The sequence below is a fragment of the Oncorhynchus kisutch genome, linkage group LG13 (assembly GCF_002021735.2).
Source record: "Oncorhynchus kisutch isolate 150728-3 linkage group LG13, Okis_V2, whole genome shotgun sequence".
NCBI lineage: Eukaryota > Metazoa > Chordata > Actinopteri > Salmoniformes > Salmonidae > Oncorhynchus > Oncorhynchus kisutch.
Genome location: NC_034186.2, coordinates 35,036,962 through 35,059,446, shown reverse-complemented (window position 1 = coordinate 35,059,446; position 22,485 = coordinate 35,036,962). Strand labels below are relative to the sequence as shown.

Sequence of the window (22,485 nt, the reverse complement as noted above, 5' to 3'; positions counted from 1 at the left end):
ATAAGCACCACACACACATATTAAGACACACACACACACGCCCGTCTACTATATTTGTCTCAGACCTGACACTGACAGACACCTCTCAGTCTCTGATTAGACAGTGAAACAATGTAGTTTTATTTAAAAATACACTGAGATTCCGAGAGAACTGTCAAATCTGAGCCCCATGAATTACAAGGCACCCTCTCCTGTGTGTGTGCATGTGAGTGTGAGTGTGTGTGTGTGTGACCACCACTGTAGTTATATATTGATCATGCCTCTGTAGACTACCACAGTAGACTAACAGAGACGGGATGTATATAGTTTATGCATAAAAGAGAGATTTAACAAAATGTACAAAACACCACAGCCAACCCCTGCTGCCTGCTTATACTTGTACCTCGTTTTATGGTGCCAACATTCCAATATGCTGCTCCAAATTAATCCTGATGTCTATTCCATGCTCAACATCATAATCATCATCAGCCAGGTCGTAAATCATTCCCTGGAAGTAGTACGTTAGCGGGCGGGAACATCCCGTACCTTGTATTTAAATCTACAAAATAATGAATGATACAAGCAGTCTAAAGAAAGAGTGGGCTGCTGGCTGCCTGTGGAAACAAGTCTTAGTTTACATGACAGGCCTGTCTAACTACCTAAATATAGTCTTCTGGGTTAGCCCTACAGTGGAGCCACTGAGACCTTGTTACTTCATATTATTTACGTGTCTATGCTTACACTCTCTCTCTGTCTCTCTCTCTGTCTCTCTCTCTGTCTCTCCATCTCTCTCTCTCCGTCTCTCAATCTCTCTCTCTTTCAGCTACTCTCTCTGACTGACTGCCTTCTCGCTAAGCCTCTCTTTTCATTTTTTTCCTTCGTACTTTCTCGCTCCTGAGCCCCTGTCCATGCCTTTCACCCTCCATTTCATCCTCCCTCCCTCCGTCCATCTCTCGCTCCCTCCCACTTTCTGTTCCTCCCGCTCCCTTCCTCCAGATCACTGCCCATACACTAGGCATTAAAGCAACTAGGCAAAAATACTTTGAAGGACAACTTCAAATGTTTTGGGGGGGGGTATCTGTACTTGACTATTTCAATATTTTACTACTTTTACTTTTAACTCCACTACATTCCTAAAGAAAATATGTCATTTTTACTCTCATACATTTCCCCTGAAACTCCAAAATACTTACATTTAAAATGCTTAGCAGGGCAAGACATTTTTTTTAATTCACACACTTATCAAGATAACAGGTGGTCATTCCTACTGCCTCTGATCTGGCGGACTCACTTAACACAAATGCTTTGTTTGTTATTTGTTGTAGTGTCCCCCTGGCTATCCGTACATATCAAAAACAAGAAAATCTTGCCATCTGGTTTGCTTAACACTGTATAAGGAATTTGAAAGGATTTATAGCATTTACTTCTACTTTAGCTAATTAAGTATATTTAAGCATAGTCTTTTACTTTTACTAAAATAGTATTTTACTAGGTGACTTTTGACTTTAACTTGAGTAAATGTATCTTAAAATAACCTTTACTTTTACTCTAGCATGACATTTTTAAGCCTTGAGACAATTGAATGAATTGTATGTGTGCCATTCAGAGGGTGAATGGGTGAAATATATAAGTGCTTTGAACTGGTATAGTTGTAGGTGACAGGCGCACTGGTTTACATTTGCCAAGATACTGCAACGCTGCTGGGTTTTTCACACTCAACAGTTTCCCATGTGTATCAAGAATGGTCCACCACCCAAAGGAGTCAACATGGGCCAGTATGCCTGTGGAACGCTTGTCGAGTCCATGCCCCAACAAATTGAGGCTGTTCTGACGGTAAAAGTGGATGCAACTCAATATTAGGAAGGTATTCCTAGTGTTTTGTACACCGTGTATACAGTATATGCAAAATACAGTGTATTTGGAAAGTATTCAGACCCATTGACTTTTTCCACATTTTGTTACATTATAGCCATAGTCTAAAATGTATTTCCTCATCAATCTACACACAATACCCCATAATGACAAAGCAAAAAAAATCATAAATAGCTTTACATTTACATAACAATTCAGACCCTTTATATGAGACTCGAAAATGAGCTCAGCTACATCCTGTTTCCATTGAGCCTCCTTGAGATGTTTCTACAACTTGATTGGATTCCACCTGTGGTAAATTCAATTGATTGGTCATGATTTGGAAAGGCACACAGCTGTCTATGTAAGGTCCCACAGTTGACAGTGTATGTCAGAGCAAAAACCAAGCCATGAGATCGAAGAAATTATCAGTAGAGCTCAGAGATAGGATTGTGTCGAGGCACAAATCTGGGGAAGGGTACCAAAACATTTCTGCAGCATTGAAGGTCCCCAGAACACAGTGCAAGAAGTTTGGAAACACCAAGACTATTCCTAGAGCTGGCCGCCCGGCAAAACTGAGCAATCAGGGGAGAAGGGCCTTGGTCAGGGAGGTGACCAAGCACCCTATGGTCACTCTGACAGTGCTCCTCTGGGTTCCTCTGGGGAGATGGGAGACCATTCCAGAAGGACAACCATTTCTGCAGCAGCACTTCACCAAATCAGGCCTTTATGGCAGAGTGGCCAAATGGAAGCCACTCCTCAGTAAAAGGCACATGACAGCCCACTTGGAGTTTGCCAAAAGGCACCTAAAGGACTCTCAGACCATGAGAAACAAGATTCTCTGGCCTGATGAAAGTCTTTGGCCTGAATGCCAAGCATCACTCTGGAGGGAACTTGGCACCATCCTTACAGTGAAGCATGGTGGTGGCAGCATCATACTGTGGTGATGTTTTTCAGCGGCAGGGACTGGGAGACTAGTCAGGATCACGGGAAAGATGAACGGAGCAAAGTCCCGAGAGATCCTTCACGAAAACCTGCTCCAGAGCCCTCGGGACTTCAGACTGGACCGAAGGTTCACCTTCCAACAGGACAATGACCCTAAGCACACAGCCAAGACAACACAGGAGTGGCTTCGGGAAAACTCTCTGAATGTCCTTGAGTGGCCCAGCCAGAGCCCGGACTTGAACCGGATCAAACATCTCTGGAGAGAACTGAAAATAGCTGTGCAGTGATGCTCCCCATCCAACCTGCCAGTGCTTGAGAGAGAAGAATGTGATAAATTCCCCAAATAAAGTTGTGCCAAGTTTGTAGCATCATACCCATGAAAAGTCAAGGCTGTAATCACTGCCGATGAATGATGAATGGAGCAAAGTACAGAGAGATCCTTAATGAAAACCTGCTCCAGAGTGCTCAGGACCTCAGACTGGGGCGAAGTTTCACCTTCCAACAGGGCAATGACCCTAAGCGCACAGCCAAGACAACGCAGGAGCGGCTTCGGGACAAGTCTCTGAATGTCCTCGAATGTCCCAGCCAGAACCCAATCAAACATCTCTGGAGACCTGAAAATAGCTGTGCAGTGAAGCTCCGTATCCAACCTGACAAAGTTTGATAGGATCTGCAGAGAAGAATGTGAGGAACTCCCCGAATACACGTGTGCCAAGCTTGTAGCGTAAAAGGGTCTAAATAATTATGTAAACATTTGCTCAAATGTTTAAAAAAATGTTTTTTGCTTTGTCGTTATCAGGTATTGTGTGTAGATACAATTTAATCATTTTTTTAAAAAGGCGTTACAAAGCAAAAAAATGTTTTTTAAACATTTTAGCAAATTTGTACATAATTATTTAGACCCTTTACTCAGAACTTTATTGAAGCACATTTGGCAGCGATTACAGCCTTGAGACTTCTTGGGTATGACGCTGCTAAAATAACAATAATGAGGATATTTACAGGGTGCCTAGTCAATGTGCGGTGGTACAGGTTAGTCGAGGTAATTGAAGTAATATGTACATGTAGGTAGAGGTAAAGTGATTATGCATAGATAATACACAGCAAGTAGCAACAGCATAAAAAAACGGGGTGAGGGGGGTCAATGCAAATAGTCTGGGTAGTCATTTGATTGTATGTTTTGTATGTTTAGTTTGATAAAGTTCATATACAAAAAATCTCAGTATACATTGGCGCGTTACGTTCACTAGTTCCAAAAGCCACATCATTTTACAGAAATACTTATTATAAATGTCGATTAAAATACAATTGTTAGACATGGAAATATAGTTATACCTCTCCTTAATGCAACAGCTGTGTCAGAGTTCAAAAAAACGTTACGGAAAAAGCAAACCATGCAATAATCTGAGACGGCACTCAGAATAAAAAAATTTATCCGCCATGTTGGAGTCAACAGAAATCATAAATAACATTAATAATAATAATAATATTCCCTTACCTTTGATGATCTTCATCAAAATGCACTCTCAGGAATCCTAGTTCCATAATAAATGTTTGTTTTGTTCGATAATGTCCATTATTTATATCCAAGTAGCTACTTTTGTTAGGGCGTTTAGTACACAAATCCAAATACTTGTGCAAGTCCAGCCAAACGTCAGACGAAAACTTCAAAAAGTTATATTACAGGTCTTAGAAATATTTCAAACTAAGTATAGAATCAATCTTTAGGATGTTGTTATCATAAATCTGTAGAAAAGCAATGGAACGCAGGTCGCTATCATGTGAAATGCGCGTGACCAGGACCTGGCTCTCTGCCAGACCACTGACTCAAACAGCTCGCATCCAGCCCCACATCACAGTAGAAGCCTCATTCAAGTTTCTAAAGACGGTTGACATCTAGTGGAAGCCTCAGGAAGTGCAACATAATCAACATCCCGCTGTGTATTCAATAGGGACTGGGTTGAAAATCGACCAACCTCAGATTTCCCACTTCCTGTTTTGATTTCTTCTCAGGTTTTTGCCTGCCATATGAGTTATGTTATACTCACAGACATCATTCAAACAGTTTTAGAAACTTCAGAGTGTTTTATATCCAATACTAATAATAATGTGCATATATTAGCAACTGGGACTGAGGAACAGGCCGTTTACTCTGGGCACCTTTCATCCAAACTACTCAATAATGCCCCTGCAGCCATAAGAATTTGAGGAGCCTTTCGACCTAGACTTGGTGCTCCGGTACCGCTTGCGGTGCGGTAGCAGAAAGAACAGATTATGACTATGGTGGCTGGACTCTTTGACAATTCTTTGGGCCTTCCTCTGACACTGCCTGGTATAGAGGTCCTGGAAGGCAGGAAGCTTGGCCCCAGTGATGTACTGGGCCATACGCACTACCCTCTGTAGGGCCTTGAGGTTGGAGGCCAAGCAGTTGCCATACCAGGCAGTGATGCAACCTGTCAGGATGCTCTCAATGGTGCAGCTGCAGAACTTTTTGAGGATATGAGGACCCATGCCAAATCTTTTCAGTCTCCTGAGGGGGAATAGGCATTGTCGTGCCCCCTTCACGATTGTCTTGGTGTGTTTGGACCATGATATTGTGTTGGTGATGTGGACACCAAGGAACTTGAAGCTCCACTGCAGGCCTGTCGATGAGAATGGAGGCGTGCTCGGCGCTCCTTTTCTTGTAGTCCACAATCATCTCCTTTGTCATGATCACATTGAGGGAGAGGTTGTTGTCCTGGCACCACACTGCCAGGTCTCTGACCTCCTCCCTATGGGTTGTCTCGTCGTTGTTGGTGATCAGGCCTACCACCTTTTGTGTCGTCGGCAAACTTAATGATGGTGTGGAGTCGTACTTGGCCACGCAGTCATGGGTGAACAGGGAGTACAGTAGGGGACTAAGCACGCACCACTGAGGGGCCCCAGTGCTGAGGATCAGCGTGGCAGATATGTTGTTGCCTACCCTTACCACCTGGGGCCGGACCGTCAGGAAGTCCAGTTGCAGAGGGAGGTGTTTAGTCCCAGGGTCCAAATTCTTGTTAATCTAACTGCAATTTACAGTAGCTATTGCAATGAAATAACGCCATGCTATTGTTTGAGGAGAGTGCACAGTTATGAACTTGAAAATGTATTAATAAACCAATTAGGCACATTTGGCCAGTCTTGACACTACATTTTGAACAGGGATGCAATGGTTCATTGGATCAGTCTAACACTTTGCACATACACTGCTGCCATTTAGTTGCCAAAATCTAAATTGCACCTGGGCTGGAATATTACATTATGGCCTTTCTCTTGAATTTCAAAGATTGCATGTTTTTGCATGTTTTTTCTTTGTATTATCTTTTACTCTATCTACTCTGTTATATTCTCCTACATTAGTTTCACATTTCCACAAACTTCATAGTGTTTCCTTTCAAATGGTATCAAGAATATGCCTATCCGGCATCCCGAGTAGCAGTCTAAGGCACTGCATCGCACTGCTAGCTGTGCCACTAGAGATTCTGGGTTCGAGTCCAGGCCCTGTCACAGCCGGCGGCGACCGGGAGACCCATGGTGCGGCGCACAATTGGTCCAGCGTCGTCCGGGTTAGGTGAGGGTTTGGTCGGCGGTGATGTCCTTGTTCCATCGCGCACTAGCGACTCCTGTGGCGGGCCGGGCACAGTGCATGCTGACACGGTCGCCAGGTGTACAGTGTTCCCTCTGACACATTGGTGCGGCTGGATTCTTTTAAGTGGGCATTGTGTCAAGAAGCAGTGAGGCTTGGTTGGGTTGTGTTTTGGAGGACGCACGGCTCTCGACCTTCGCCTCTCCCGAGTCCGTACGGGAGTTGCAGCGATGAGACAAGACTGTAACTACCAATTGGATACCACAAAATTGGGGAGAAAAAGTGGGTAAAAAAAAAAGAACATGCATTTCCTTGCTTCAGTTAGATTTGGGAGTGTCATTTTAGGCAAAAAAGTTTTTAAAAGGGGCGGATCCTTAATTAATTAAATGTCTTACTCACATCGGCTATGGAGAGCAAAATCACACAGTCGTCCGGAATAGCTGGTGCTCTCATGCATGCTAATAGTAATAGTAATAGTTTAGTTTGCAACGTAATAGTTTGCAAGCACTGCCACATCCAGCGAGCATCAGAGCCGGTGTAGTAGGATTCAATCTTAGTCCTGTATTGACGCTTTGCCTGTTTGATGGTTCATCCGAAGGCATAGCGGGATTTCTTATAATCGTCCGGGTTAGAGTCCCACTCTCTGAAAGCGGCAGCTCTACCCTTTAGCTCAGTTCAGATGTAGCCTATAATCCATGGCTTCTGGATTATGGGTTATGTACGTACGGTCACTGTGGGGACGACGACATCTATGCACTTATTGATGAAGCCGGTGACTGATGCGGTATAGTCCTCAATGCCATCGGATGAATCCTGGAACATATTCCAGGTCTGTGCTAGAAACAGTTATGTAGTTTAGCATCTGCGTAATCTGACCACTTCCGCATTGAACGAGTCACTGGTACTTCCTGCTTTAGTTTTTGCTAGTAAGCAGGAATCAGGAGGATAGGATTATAGTCAAATTTGCCAAATGGAGGGCAAGGGAGAGTTTGTACGCATCTCTGTGTTTTGATTAAAAGTGGTCTAGAGTTTTTTTTCTTCTGGTCGCACATGTAACATGCAGGTAGAAATTAGGTAAAATGGATTTATGTTTCCCTGCATTAAAGTCTCCGGCCACTATGAGCGCCGCCTCTTGATGAGCTTTTTCTTATTTGCTTATGGCCTTATACAGCTCGTTGAGTGCAGTCTTAGTGCCAGCATCTGTTTGTGGTTGTGAATAGACAACTCCGTAAAATCATATAATTAATATTAGATTTCGCGCACCAGCTGTTATTGACAAATAGACACAGACCGCCACCCCTTGTCATACTGGAGGCAGCTGTTCTGTCTTGCCGATGCACAAGAAACCCAGCCAACTGTGTATTATCCATGTCGTCGTTCAGCCACGACTCGGTGAAACATGAGATATTACAGTTTTTATTAATGTCCTGTTGGTAGGATAGTCTTGAACGGAGCTCATCCAGTTTATTCTCCAATGATTGCACGTTGGCCAATAGAACATATGGTAGAGGCGGGTTACCCGCTCGCTGACTAATTCTCACAAGGCCCCCGAACCTGCGTCCCTTGTATCGACGTCTCTTCTTCATGTGAATGACGGGGATTTGGGCCTGGGCCAGTATCAGCATTAAATCCTTCACGTCTGACTCATTAAATAAAAAAATCTTTGTCCAGTTTGTGGTGAGTAATCGCTGTTCTGATATTCAGGAGCTCTTTTCATTGTGAACATTATGAACAAAATAAGTTACAAACAACGCGAAAATACACACAAAATAGCACAAGAGCCCGTAAAACGGCAGCCATCTCCTCCGGCGCCATTTCAAGTAATTTGGCCTCACCAAGCCATTCTCCATTTCTATTGAGACCAGGGAGTCCAGCACTATGGAAAATGCTTAATTCTCAGACGCTTAGCCTATTTCTTCCTGATGTTGACCAACAGTCCTGTGGTCACAAAGGTCATGACATTTAATAAATATGTATGAGAGTTGATCAAATGTCGCCGACTGCCCCAGTCTATAACAAAGTTCACTGAGGTCTCTCCTCATACTGGAGTAAAAGCTTCTACACATCTATCCAACTACTGCCAACTCAACCGTCCATCAAACCCTGCAAACGTGAAATCTCCATAAAGTACAGAGACACAGAGAACAGTTTGTTTACTTTTAGTAGTGATGGGGGGGAAATAAATTGCTACAGTTTTGTTTTTGTCTTGTTTTGACAATATCACAATATGATTTTGTGCTAGTTGGCTGTACCTGCACCAAAACGTCACTATGTTTCCCTACATAGCTTGTTCTCCATCTTATTTTATTTTTTATTTTTTTATGATTAAAACAATAACAGTTCAAAGACAATACGAATGACCAATCAGTGGGTGTTCTGTTCAGTGGGTGCGCCAGCCCCCACCCACCCGAGACGCTGGCCCCCGCTCCTGGCCCAAAGGGATTTTCCAAGGGTGGGATGGACTAAGCCCCGCACAACGCCCGGGTGCACCCATAACTACCAGGTCCAGAACACACACATTACAGCTCAGTGGAAAACAGAAATAACTAAACGCAAAACATACAATGATCACATCCCAGGCATTGTGGTATTGCAGGTACTGTGTGTAGATTAATGAAAATAAAAATCCATTTTAGAATGAGGCTGTAACGTAACAAAATGTGGACAAAGTCAAGGGGTCTGAATACTTTCCGAATGCACTGTATTTATTCCAACACTTTAATTGGCTCCCAAGTGGCGCAGCGTCTAAGGCACTATATCTCAGTGCAAGAGGTGTCACTACAGACACCCTGGTTTGAATCCAGGCTGTATCACAACCGGACGTGATTTGGAGTCGGTGCACGACAGATAGACAGACAGGGACAGACAGACGTGGAGGGGCTCAAGCTGTTGCAGAGGGAGAGAGAGTTTTTGGGCAGTCTCATCCTCCTAACTTAATAAAATAAAAAAGATTTAACTAGGCAAGTCAGTTAAGAACAAATTCTTAGACTTGGACGACACTGGGCCAATTGTGCACGGCCCTATGGAACTCCCAATCACGGCCGGTTGTGAAACAGCCTGGAATCGAACCAGGGTCTGTAGTGACGCCTCTTGCACTGAGATGTAGTGCCTTAGACCACTTCGCCAGATGATGCTCTTCAACAAGCTAGATAGCCTCCTATGTTGGTGTAGTGGACAGGGGTCCATTTGTAAAGCCAGACTGAGACTGGGCCTTCCTCCTCCATGTTGTCTGATTGATTCCAGTGAGCCAGCGGTGGTGTGGTAGTGTAAATAGAATTGAACTCACCATGATGTAGTGTCTCTGCATCTCTGTCTTCTCACTGGCCAGCTTCTCACACTCCAGTTTCAGGCTGCAGAGGCAAGACAAAAACATGCACACAAACATACATGCAACCATGCACGCGCACGCACACACAACAGAAAACACAGACACACAACCAAACACACACACAGGTCAACAAACTGATCAAGTGCAGGACATACACTATGGCCAACCGTATCGGTCTACTCTGCAGCCCCACCTGAATCTCTCCTTCTTGTCAAAGCTGAAAAGAGGTTATGGATCTAGATCGATCAGACTGAGAGACCGATGGGTCTCAGGCTGCAGTGGGAGAACAATGTTAGCTTCAGCACACTGTTCACAGAGCTGTGACCGAGAGAGATATGGCCATGAGTACTCAGCTCATGCTGTGAGGCTGGGCTCCCAGCACCAAGGTCACTGCAGGTCAACTCTACTCAGACTATCTCTCTGATGAAACACACCATCACTCTGCTATGATATGGAATATAGACCCATATCACCACACCCTGCCACCCTGGTGTTTGTACTGTCCTGTCAACTCCTATGAATGACAAAGACATAGAAGTTGGCAAAACAGCACAAACAGATCTGGGACCAGGCTAACACCCAAGCCACTGTGTCATTAAGACTGAGACGGATAAGGTTAGAATCTGTACCTGCATATGGTATGACTGTGCTATAACAACCATATGGTTCACTGCACCTGTCCTTGGCTTACACATACACATACAGTACAATTACGGCTGATGTCTAATGTAGCCTGTGTAATAATTCCCAGACTAATAAGTAGAGCAGCAGCAGTGTTTCCCAGGGGGCTCTCTCAGTCCTTTGGAGAGAGGAGGAGGGACTGTTATCCCCTGAGGCACCTTAATTGGTAGAATTCATATAGGACACAATCCTCCGTCTCCTATCATCAGACACACGGATATATGGGAAGCACAGACTTTTACTACAATCGTGTATTGATGTTTATGAGAAACTTGTATGAAGATTTGAGTTACATGTGTAGACCTCAAGTTAGGATTGTGGCTATAGAGTCTATGTAGGCCTGCATGGGTTAAGATGGAGGGTGGTGTGAAAAGTGGGGCAAAAAAGTATTTCAATAAAAAAATCCTACAATGTGATTTTCTGGATTTTTTTTCTAATTTTGTCTGTCATAGTTGAAGTGTACCTATGATGAAAATTACAGGCCTCTCTCATCTTTTTAAGTGGGACAACTTGCACAATTGGTGGCTGACTAAATACTTTTTTTGCCCCACTGTATATCCTATCTGTAATGGAGTCTATGGATGGAGGCTAGTGAGTGAGTATACAGCACCTGTGGTACTGAGCCTGGAGGAACTGGAACTCCTCCTTGATGCGGTCCAGGGTCTCCAGGACTGTGAACTTGAAAGACTGGCCAGGCTGAATAGGGACCTGGGGGAGAGAAAAGAAAGGAGAGGAAAGAAGAAGGGAGAGTAAGGTCACTTCAACACACACCATCAAAAACACTGCCCTTGCTCTCTTCATCTCTCACTCCACCCCCCTCTCTTTCACAAACACTCGCTCTCCTGGCACCCTCTTCTCCTCTCCTCTCTCACTCTCGCACTTAATGACTCCGTCTCACTCTTCCTCTCACACAACATTAGCATCCCTCTCTCCTCTTCTCTCCTCTCCTCTCTCCTCTGCCAGGATGCTCTTGGATAATGTATTCCTGCCTACAAAGCACTGAGGAAGGGAAAGCGTCAAATGAATAACTTATGGTGAATCACAACCATTAAAACTGCACTGTCGTTCACCTGCTAAAAGCAAAGAATCTCAACAAACACCTCCCAGGAGAACCCAGCTTCCCCCAAGAGCCTGTCTGAAGCACTTTGGGTGTTGTTCCACTCGCTGTGTAGTTGGGGAAACACAAACACATCAAGGATGTTGTTGTTTTAGATGCAAAGGGAAAAAAACATGGATGCTAGTGGAGTTTCCAGGGGTTTGGAGAAGGGATTGTGGTGATATGAATCTGAGTGACAAGGTCCATTGGGGGTTATTGTGACCTGGTATTTATAGCTGAGGGGTTGGAATTGTCATGAGGGAGGGACATACTACTGACACACATGCATGCATACATGGAAATTTGGTCTGATGTGTCCAAATTTGAGATTTTTGGTTCCACACCTCTGTATGTATGTGAACGGATGATCTCCGCATGAGGGGTTCCCACCGTGAAGCATGGAGGAGGAGGTGCGATGGTGTGGGGGCGCTTTGCTGGTGATACTGTCTGTGATTTATTTAGAATTCAAGGCACACTTAACCAGCATGACTTCCACAGCATTCTGCAGCGATACGCCATCCCATCTGGTTTGCGCTTAGTGGGACGATCATTTGTTTTTCAACAGGAAAATGACTCAACACACCTCCAGGCTGTGTAAGGGCTATTTGACCAAAAATGAGAGATGGAGTGCTGCATCAGATGATCTGGCGTCCACAACCACCCAACCTCAACCCAACTGAGATAGTTTGGGATGAGTTGGGCCACAGAGTGAAGGAAAAGCAGCCAGCAAGTGCTCAGCATATGTGGGAACTCCTTCAAGACTGTTGGAAAAGCATTCCAGGTGAAGCTGGTTGAGAGAATGCCAAGAGTGTGCAAAGCTGTCATCAAGGCAAAGGGTGGCTACTTTGAAGATGATTCCATATGTGTTATTTCATAGTTGTGATGTCTTCACTATTATTCTACAATGTAGAAAATAGTACAAATAAAGAAAAACCCTTGAATGAGTAGGTGTGTCTTAACCCTTGACTGGTACTGTGTATATATGCACACACACACAGCAAGCCCTTGTACTAAATGGGGCTGCACACAACAAGCCTGGGACAATGCCAGACACACACACACACAAACACACACACAAAACTGATGTTAGGCAGACGATGAGTGCCACTGCTCAGTGTTATTTAACCACATGCTCCAGGTCAGTGGCGTAGGCTGCTAACCTCACACTCCCGACCTCACTTTAGTCTGCACCACTCTGTCAATCTCTCTCTCCCTCCTCTCATTCTCTCACTCCATCTCTCTTTCTCACCACACCCACCCCTGAGAGCCAATACCAGACCTCTCCCCTTTGCCTTCCTCAGCTCTACCTCTTTCCTCCCCCTTTCTTTCCTCTCTTCCCACACCATAGGATGCGCGTCTCGGTCGTCCAGAGGCTAGCTAGGCTAGGTGGCTAAAATATTGGTGGTTTCAGTAGGAGCTTAATTAGTCTAGACAAGGAAAATTCAATTAAATTTCAATTAGGCTAACGGTGGAGGTCAGACACTCTGTGGGCTTTTCAGTAATTAAGCTGCGGGCTGAGCAGCTAGCCTAGTGCTGTGGCTGGGTGTCGGCTGGCTGGACAGACAGGCTTAACTCAGTACACAACCCCGAAGGGGGAGGGGGAAGAGGCGGCTGCCGACGAATCCCCACTGACCTTGATTCACATCACACTGGTCTGACAAACACACGCAGGGGCGGGAGATAGAGAAGAGATGGCATATCTCCCTACTGCACTCTAACAAACCATCTGACTAGACACTGGACCACCACAAACTACAGTCCAGACTGACTACTGTCCATTTTACATAAGCACTCACTCACAATAACACATTCCTCAAAGTGAGTCAGGTTTTCTGTATGGGTCAGATTGTGGTTGTGGTTGACTCAGACAAAAGAGAGACATGACTATAGACCCAGTGTGGTCTGTTCTCAGAGCTCAGGGCCCTCCATGACTGGTCCTGGATGAGCCTTGAGTTTGGGGTTTGGCCTGGCATATGACAGATGGCAGCTCAGACAGAGAGGGGGGGGGGGGGGTCGCCAACACACAGCCAGGGGAATATTAGACTCCTAAAAGGGTTTTTCAGCTGTTCCCAATGGCAGAACTCTTTGAAAAACCCTTATTGGTTCGAGGTAAAATCATTTCCACGGAGTAGAACCCCTTCTCCTATGGGGAAGGCCAAATAACCTGTTTATCTAAGAGTGTGTGTGTGGGGGGGGCATACACGGGACTCTCATCTCAGTGTGGCTCTGTTTGGCCCTGGTGGTGTCAGACAGCATGGGGGATCCCGAAAACTCAAACTGATCTGGTTAATCTAGGAGAGGAGGGAAGGGAGGGAGTGGGAAAACAGACAGACCAGCTATGTGGGACAACAGCAGTCAATCACAATTTAGAGTATCCAGAGCAGAGCTGGAGCAGGGCGAGCCGAAAATTAAGAAGGATTATCTATGGGTGTGTGTGTGTGGGGGGGGGGGACTGGGCCAGGAGATCACATAACAGTACAGAGCCAGCAGCCGGGCCACAGCCCTCCTTCCCCCTCATCTGTCTATCAATCACTGGGGGAAACATTCAATTTAGGCTGGTGTTTCTGAGCTGGCAGCCGCAGCATGGGAGGTAAGGAAACCGATGCGGGTCTGGGACTGATCAGGACTGCAGAGCTTCTCTCTGCTCTATGGCACACTTTCTGTTCTGCCACCCGCTTCCCCTCTCTTTGCCTATCCTTCCCTTCCTCTCTATCGCTCTCGCTTTCCATCTCTATGTCTTTCTCACTCCGTCTCAGGAGAGAGACGTTCTGAGGGGTATCAAATAATCATGAGCTGGTGAAATATTTAGGGTAAAGGCACATGAATAGATGAAGAGTACCAAGTGTAGGAGGGAAGTGTTAATATGATCCCGGATGTAGGGGATATGTGTGTGCGTGTTCTCGTCAGTGGCGGTTCTAGCTTATGGTGGTGGTGGCAGACTGGTTTTATATTATTCTTAACGACTTCGCACAAACCAGAAAAAAATGCAACAATATGTCTGTGCAACTATATATTCACAGTATAATGAATGCATTTTGGTTTATTTGGTAGCATTTCATAGTGACTGATTTTACTAATTACATTAGTACTGTACTAAGTTAGAGGTGCGCTATTTGATAGATTCCCCCGTCCCCCCTACTTCGGGCTTCCAGTGGGGAGACCTGAGGTCAACCTACCTCTGCCCCCCTCCCCATCTCGTACTTCTGAGTGGGAGACCTTCCCAGGCAGTAGCCTGCCTAGCTCACAAACTAAAATCAGGGTACCCAGTCCAACAAGGTTAATTGACCCACAGTCCCACACGGTGACATGATATCATTGACGTGACGTTCAAATGAGCGATAGAAAACCAATCGCGCAAATGTCACGTTTCAGGATTTTTTGGTGCGGGCGCCACGTGCCGCCAATGTCGCCTATATCTATATCTGCCACTGGTTCTAGTTCTCTTTGTCACCTGTGGCCCTGTACATCATTGCCTATAGCCACCCTCAGAGCAGTAACTCGCCTCTCTCTCTCCCTCTCTCTCTCTCTCTCTCTCTCTCAATTAAAGTTAAATAAACAATCAAAAATCAACAATAAACATTATACAAGTTTCAAAGGGATAGACCCATTTAAAATGTCCTTATGGCTATGTACTGTGTTATAATGATGTGCAAATAGTTCAAGTGCAAAAGGGAAGACCCCAAAAACTAAATATGGGTTGTATTTACAATGGTGTTTGTTCTTCACTGGTTGCCCTTTTCTTGTGCTGTGATGGCACACTGTGGTATTTTACCCAATAGATTTGTTGTGGAATTCTTTGTGGGTCTGTGTAATCTGAGGGAAATATGTGTCTCGAATATGGTCATACATTTGGCATGAGGTTAGGCAGTTTGGAAAGAATTTACAACAAAAAAACTGAGCAATGTGTCAAGTAAATATCTTTTTGTTTTCTCATTATTTGATTGGGTCTAATTGTGTTGCTGTCCTGGGGATCTGCCCCACGATAGGGGACTCTTCTCTAGGTTAAGCTTTCTATAGGTGATGGCTTTGTAATAGAAAAAAAAGTGTCTCTCTCAATTCAATTCAATTCAAGGGCTTTATTGGCATGGGAAACATGTGTTAACATTGCCAAAGCAAGTGAGGTAGACAACATACAAAGTGAATATATAAAGTGAAAAACAACAAAAATTAACAGTAAACATTACACATACAGAAGTTTCAAAACAGTAAAGACATTACAAATGTCATATTATATATATATACAGTGTTCTAACAATGTACAAATGGCTAAAGGACACAATATAAAATAAATAAGCATAAATATGGGTTGTATTTACAATGGTGTTTGTTCTTCACTGGTTGCCCTTTTCTCGTGGCAACAGGTCACAAATCTTGCTGCTGTGATGGCACACTGTGGAATTTCACCCAGTAGATATGGGAGTTTTTCAAAATTGGATTTGTTTTCGAATTCTTTGTGGATCTGTGTAATCTGAGGGAAATATGTCTCTCTAATATGGTCATACATTGGGCAGGAGGTTAGGAAGTGCAGCTCAGTTTCCACCTCATTTTGTGGGCAGTGAGCACATAGCCTGTCTTCTCTTGAGAGCCATGTCTGCCTACGGCGGCCTTTCTCAATAGCAAGGCTATGCTCACTGAGTCTGTACATAGTCAAGGCTTTCCTTAATTTTGGGTCAGTCACAGTGGTCAGGTATTCTGCCGCTGTGTACTCTCTGTGTAGGGCCAAATAGCATTCTAGTTTGCTCTCTCTCTCTCTCTCTCTCTCTCTCTCTCTCAGGCAATGCTTTGTAGGGACTAGGGCTGGCTGGGGTAGGGGGGGGCAGATCACACCCACCAAAGCCCTAAGACAGACACACACCTCTTTCGATTCCCCACATTTCCAGGCAAGCAGCATCTTAGCTGGAGCGGAGCCCTCATTTAACGCTTGAAGGTGTTGATACCAGGGCACTAGCCAGGCTGCCAGTCAGTCACAATACAAAACCATTTGGAGATGGTGGCTCTCCATTGTGGTGAGAGGCAAAAGCCTCCGCCATCCAATTCTGGATTATAAATGGAGGGATTGGCGGTGAAAAGAGGGTTTGGAGTGGTTCCAAACCATGGTCAGATCAGTTATTTTTATAAAAAACAACAAGGGCCTTGACTGAGGAGAGAATGAGTGTTGAGATTGCAGAACAGAGACCAGTTCATCTGGATTGATGTGTTCATAACTGATTTAGAACCTGTTTGCTATTTATTTTACCTTTATTTAACCAGGTAGGCTAGTTGAGAACACCTTTATTTAACCAGGTAGGCTAGTTGAGAACACCTTTATTTAACCAGGTAGGCTAGTTGAGAACACCTTTATTTAACCAGGTAGGCTAGTTGAGAACACCTTTATTTAACCAGGTAGGCTAGTTGAGAACACCTTTATTTAACCAGGTAGGCTAGTTGAGAACACCTTTATTTAACCAGGTAGGCTAGTTGAGAACATGTTCTCATTTGCAACTGCGACCTGGCCAAGATAAAGTGTAGCAATTCGACACATACAACAACACAGAGTTACACATGGAATAAACAAAACATAGTCAATAATACAGTAGAACAAAAGAAAACAAAAAGTCTATATACAGTGAGTGCAAATGAGGTAAGTTAAGGAAATAAATAGGCCATGGTGGGGAAGGAATTACAATATAGCAATTAAACACTGGAATGGTAGATCGGCAGAGGATGAATGTGCAGGTAGAGATACTGGGGTGCAAAGGAGCAAAATAAATAAATAAATACCAGTATGGGGATGAGGTAGGTAGATAGATGGGCTGTTTACAGATGGGCTATGTACAGGTGCAGTGATCTGTAAGCTGCTCTGACAGCTGGTGCTTAAAGCTAGTGAGGGAGATGTGAGTCTTCAGCTTCAGAGATTTTTGCAATTCGTTCCAGTCATGGGCAGCAGAGAACTGGAAGGAAAGACGACCAAAGGAGGAATTGGCTTTGGGCGTGACCAATGAGATATACTTACTGGAGTGCGTGCTACAAGTGGGTGCTGCTATGGTGACCAGTGAGCTGAGATAAGGCGGGGCTTTACCTAGCAGAGACTTGTAGATAACCTGTAGCCAGTGGGTTTGGCGACGAGTATGAAGCGAGGGCCAACCAACAAGAGCGTACAGGTCGCAATGGTGGGTAGTGTATGGGGCTTTGGTGACAAAACGGATGGCACTGTGATAGACTGCATCCAGTTTGTTGAGTAGAGTGTTGGAGGCTATTTTATAGATGACATCACCGAAGTCGAGGATCGGTAGGATGGTCAGTTTTACGAGGGTATGTTTGGCAGCATGAGTGAAGGATGCTTTGTTGCGATATAGGAAGCCGATTCTAGATTTAATTTTGGATTGGAGATGCTTAATGTGAGTCTGGAAGGAGAGTTTACAGTCTAACCAGACACCCAGGTATTTGTAGTTGTCCACGTATTCTAAGTCAGAGCTGTCCAGAGTAGTGATGCTGGACGGGCGAGCAGGTGTGGGCAGTGATCGGTTGAATAGCATGCATTTAGTTTTACTTGCGTTTAAGAGCAGTTGGAGGCCACGGAAGGAGGGTTGTATGGCATTGAAGCTCGTCTGAAGGTTAGTTAACACAGTGTCCAAGGAGGGGCCAGAAGTATACAGAATGGTGTCGTCTGCGTAGAGGTGGATCAGAGAATCACCAGCAGCAAGAGCAGCATCATCGATGTATACAGAAAAGAGAGTCAGCCCGAGAATTGAACCCTGTGGCACACCCATAGAGACTGTCAGAGGTCCGGACAACAGGCCCTCCGATTTGACACACTGAACTCTATCAGAGAAGTAGTTGGTAAACCAGGCAAGGCAATCATTTGAGAAACCAAGGCTGTCGAGTCTGCCAATAAGAATGTTGTGATTGACAGAGTCGAAAGCCTTGGCCAGGTCGATGAATATGGCTGCACAGTAATGTCTCTTATCGATGGCGGTTATGATGTCGTTTAGAATCTTGAGCGTGGCTGAGGTGCACCCATGACCAGCTCTGAAACTAGATTGCATAGCGGAGAAGGTATGGTGGGATTCAAAATGGTCAGTAATCTGTTTGTTAACTTGGCTTTTCGAAGACCTTAGAAAGACAGGGTAGGATAGATATAGGTCTATAGTAGTTTGGGTCTAGAGTGTCACCCCCTTTGAAGAGGGGGATGACCGCGGCAGCTTTCCAATCTTTGGGAATCTCAGACGATGCGAAATAGAGGTTGAACAGGCTAGTAATAGGGGTTGCAACAATTTCGGCAGATAATTTTAGAAAGAGAGTGTCCAGATTGTCTAGCCCGGCTGATTTGTAGGGGTCCAGATTTTGCAGCTCTTTCAGAACATCAGCTATCTGGATTTGGGTAAAGGAGAAATGGTGGGGGCTTTGGCGGGTTGCTGTGGAGGGTCCCGGGCAGTTGACCGGGGTAGGGGTAGCCATGTGGAAAGCATGGCCAGCCGTAGAGAAATGCTTATTGAAATTCTCAATTATAGTGGATTTATCGGTGGTGACAGTGTTTCCTAGCCTCAGAGCAGTGGGCAGCTGGGAGGAGGTGCTCTTATTCTCCATGGACTTTACAGTGTCCCAGAACTTTGAGTTAGTACTACAGGATGCACATTTCTGTTTGAAAAAGCTTGCCTTAGCTTTTCTAACTGCCTGTGTATATTTGTTCCTAACTTCCCTGAAGAGTTGCATATCACGGGGGCTATTCGATGCTAATGCTGGTCAAGGGCAGACAGGTCTGGAGTGAACCAAGGACTATATCTATTCCTAGTTCTACATTTTTTGAGAGGGGCATGCTTATTTAAGATGGCGAGGAAGGCACTTTTAAAGAATAGCCAGGCATCATCTACTGGACGGGATGAGGTCAATGTCATTCCAGGATACCCCGGCCAGGTCGATTAGAAAGACCTGCTCGCAGAAGTGTTTTAGGGAGCGTTTGACAGTGATGAGGGGTGGTCGTTTGGTCGCAGACCCATTACGGATGCAGGCAATGAGGCAGTGATCGCTGAGATCTTGATTGAAAACAGCAGAGGTGTATTTGGAGGGCGAATTAGTTAGGATGACATCTATGAGGGTGCCCGTGTTTACTGATTTGGGGTTGTACCTGGTAGGTTCATTGATAATTTGTGTGAGATTGAGGGCATCAAGCTTAGTTTGTAGGATGGCCGGGGTGTTAAGCATGACCCAGTTTAGGTCACCTAGTAGCACAAGCTCAGAAGATAGATGGGGGGCAATCAATTCACATATGGTATCAAGGGCACAGCTGGGGGCAGAGGGAGGTCTATAGCAAGCGGCAACAGTGAGAGACTTGTTTCCGGAAAGGTGCATTTTTAGAAGTAGAAGCTCAAATTGTTTGGGTGCAGACTTAGATAGCCTGCAGAGTTCTGTATTACTATCTTTGCAGTAGATTGCAACACCGCCCCCTTTGGCAGTTCTATCTTGGCGGAAAACATTATAGTTAGCAATGGAGATTTCAGGGTTTTTGGTGGTTTTCCTAAGCCAGGATTCAGACACGGCTAAGACATCTGGGTTGGCTGAGTGTGCTAAAGCAGTGAGTAAAACAAACCTAGGGAGTAGGCTTCTAATGTTAACATGCATGAAACCAAGGCTTTTACGTTTACGGAAGTCAACAAATGAGAGCACCTGGGGGGTGGGAGTTGAGCTAGGCACTGCAGGACCTGGATTAACCTCCACATCACCAGAGGAGAAGTAGGATAAGTGTATGGCTAAAGACTATACGAACTGGCCATCTAGCACGTTCAGAACAGAGAGTAAAAGGAGCAGGATTCTGGGCACTATAGCATAGATTCAAGACATAGTGTACAGACAAAGGTAAGGTAGGATGTGAGTACATTGGAGGTAAACCTAGCCATTGAGTAATGAAGAGAGAGATATAGTCTCTAGAGATGTTTGAAACCAGGTGATGTCATCGCATATGTAGGAGGTGGAACAACATGGTTGGTTAAGGCATATTGAGCAGGGCTAGAAGCTCTACAGTGAAATAAGACAGTAATCACTAACCAGGACAGTAATGGACACGGCATATTGATATTAGAGAGAGGCATGCGTAGCCAAGTGAACATATGGGTCCAGTGAGGGACACGGCGATTCAGACAGTTAGCAGACCGATGCTAACAAGCTAGCAGCTAGTAGACCAGGGCAAGCTAGCAGTTAGCAGGCCGGGTTAGCAAGCAAGCAGTTAGCATGGGCTAGCAGTTACAGACCAGGCAGGTAAGCTAGCAGTTAGCAGGCCGGCAGCTAGCAGTTAGTAGACCGGGGCAAACTAGCAGTTAGCAGACCGGGTTAGCAAGCAGTCAGCAAGGGCTAGCAGTTAGCAGACCGGGCAGGCAAGCTAGCAGTTAGCAGACCGGGTTAGCAAGCAAGCAGATAGCAGGGGCTAGAAAGTTAGCCTTTGGGGGACGTCGCGGTGGGGGTAAGTCTGTTTTTGCCTCTTCGTGCGGTGACGTTGATAGACCAGTCATGGCATTAGTAGGGTTCCAAGTAGCTCTAGCTAGCTAGCAGGCCTAGCTGGTTAGCATAATGGGCCTTCAGCGGGCGTCGCGCCCGAGGGGCCTGTTGAGGTCCTCGGGCAGATTATGTCGGTATTCCAGTCGTAGGGGATCTGCGGGGTTCCATGCCCCCCCGTACCGGCTGTATAAGGGGTTCGGATATTGTAGCCCAGGAGTATACTTCGGTGGTAGCACAGGAGCCCTGGCCGGGCTAGCTTCAAGCTAATTGGTGCTTGCTCTGGGATGGAAACGTTAGCCAGGAGTAGTCATCCGGGATTGCGGTTAGCTAGTTGTGAAGATCCAGATGAAAATGTTCAGTTTGCGGTAGGAATCCGGGGATAAAAATAACAGGTCCGTTATGCTCTGGTTAGTCACGTTGTTCGAACTGACGAGAGCTTTCCGAGCTGAAGGTTAGCTGATGACCGCTGGCAATGGTTTGCTGACTGATAGCTGGTAGTTAGCTGGCTAGCTTCAGTTGAGGGATTCCAGATCCGAAATAAATACTTTAGGGAAAAAAAGCAGATTCACGCCACATTGGGTGAGGTGGGTTGCAGGAGAGTATTTAGATGTTGAGGTTTAGCAAAATATTTGAAAGGATATGCGACAAAAAAGATGTAAAATTATATATACAAGGGACACGACAGGACAAAGACGTCTGACTGCTACGCCATCTTGGATTGGAGAAAAAAAAGCAGGTAACAGTATGGATGAAGAAGACTATGTACAGTACCAGTCAAAAGTTTGGACACACCTACTCATTCAAGTGTTTTTCTTAATTTTTTACTATTTTCTACATTGTAGAATAATAGTGAAGACATCAAAACATTGAAATAACACATATGGAATCATGTAGTAACCAAAAAAGTTAAAATTCCTCAAAAGAGCCACTCTTTGCCTTGATGACAGCTTTGCACACTCTTGGCATTTTCTCAACCAGCTTCACCTGGAATGCCTTTCCAACAGTCTTGAAGGAGTTCCCACATATGCTGAGCACTTGTTGGCTGCTTTTCCTTCACTCTGTGTTCAAACTCATCCCAAACCATCTCAATTGGGTTGTGGTTGGGTGATTGTGGAGGCCTGGTCATTTGATGCAGCACTCCATCACTCTCCGTCTTGGTCAAATAGCCTTTACACAGCCTGGAGGTGTGTTTGGTCATTGTCCTGTTGAAAAACAAATGATCGTCCCACTAAGCGCAAACCAGTTGGGATGGCATATCGCTGCAGAATGCTGTGGTATCCATGCTGGTTAAGTGTGCCTTGAATTCTAAATCAATCACAGACAGTGTCACCAGTAAAGCACCCCCACACCATCACACCTCCTCCTCCATGCTTCACAGTGGGAACCACACATGCAGAGATCATCTATTCACCTACTCTGCGTCTCACAAAGACACGGCGGCTGGAATTTTTTTAAATTGCACATTTGGACTCATCAGACCAAAGGACAGATTTCCACTGGTCTAATGTCCATTGCTCATGTTTCTTGGCC

The 22,485-nt window shown here is 45.1% G+C and overlaps 1 protein-coding gene across 1 annotated transcript in view; it reads right to left on the bottom strand.

Annotated features, from left to right (window-relative positions):
* The window catches only part of LOC109902970 (transducin-like enhancer protein 4), an 83,398-nt gene that overhangs the window by 47,369 nt on the left and 13,544 nt on the right, over positions 1–22,485 (bottom strand). The window contains 2 exon segments of the mRNA XM_031786096.1: positions 9,669–9,732; positions 11,002–11,099. Of these exon segments, the coding sequence (XP_031641956.1) occupies positions 9,669–9,732; positions 11,002–11,099 (162 nt within the window).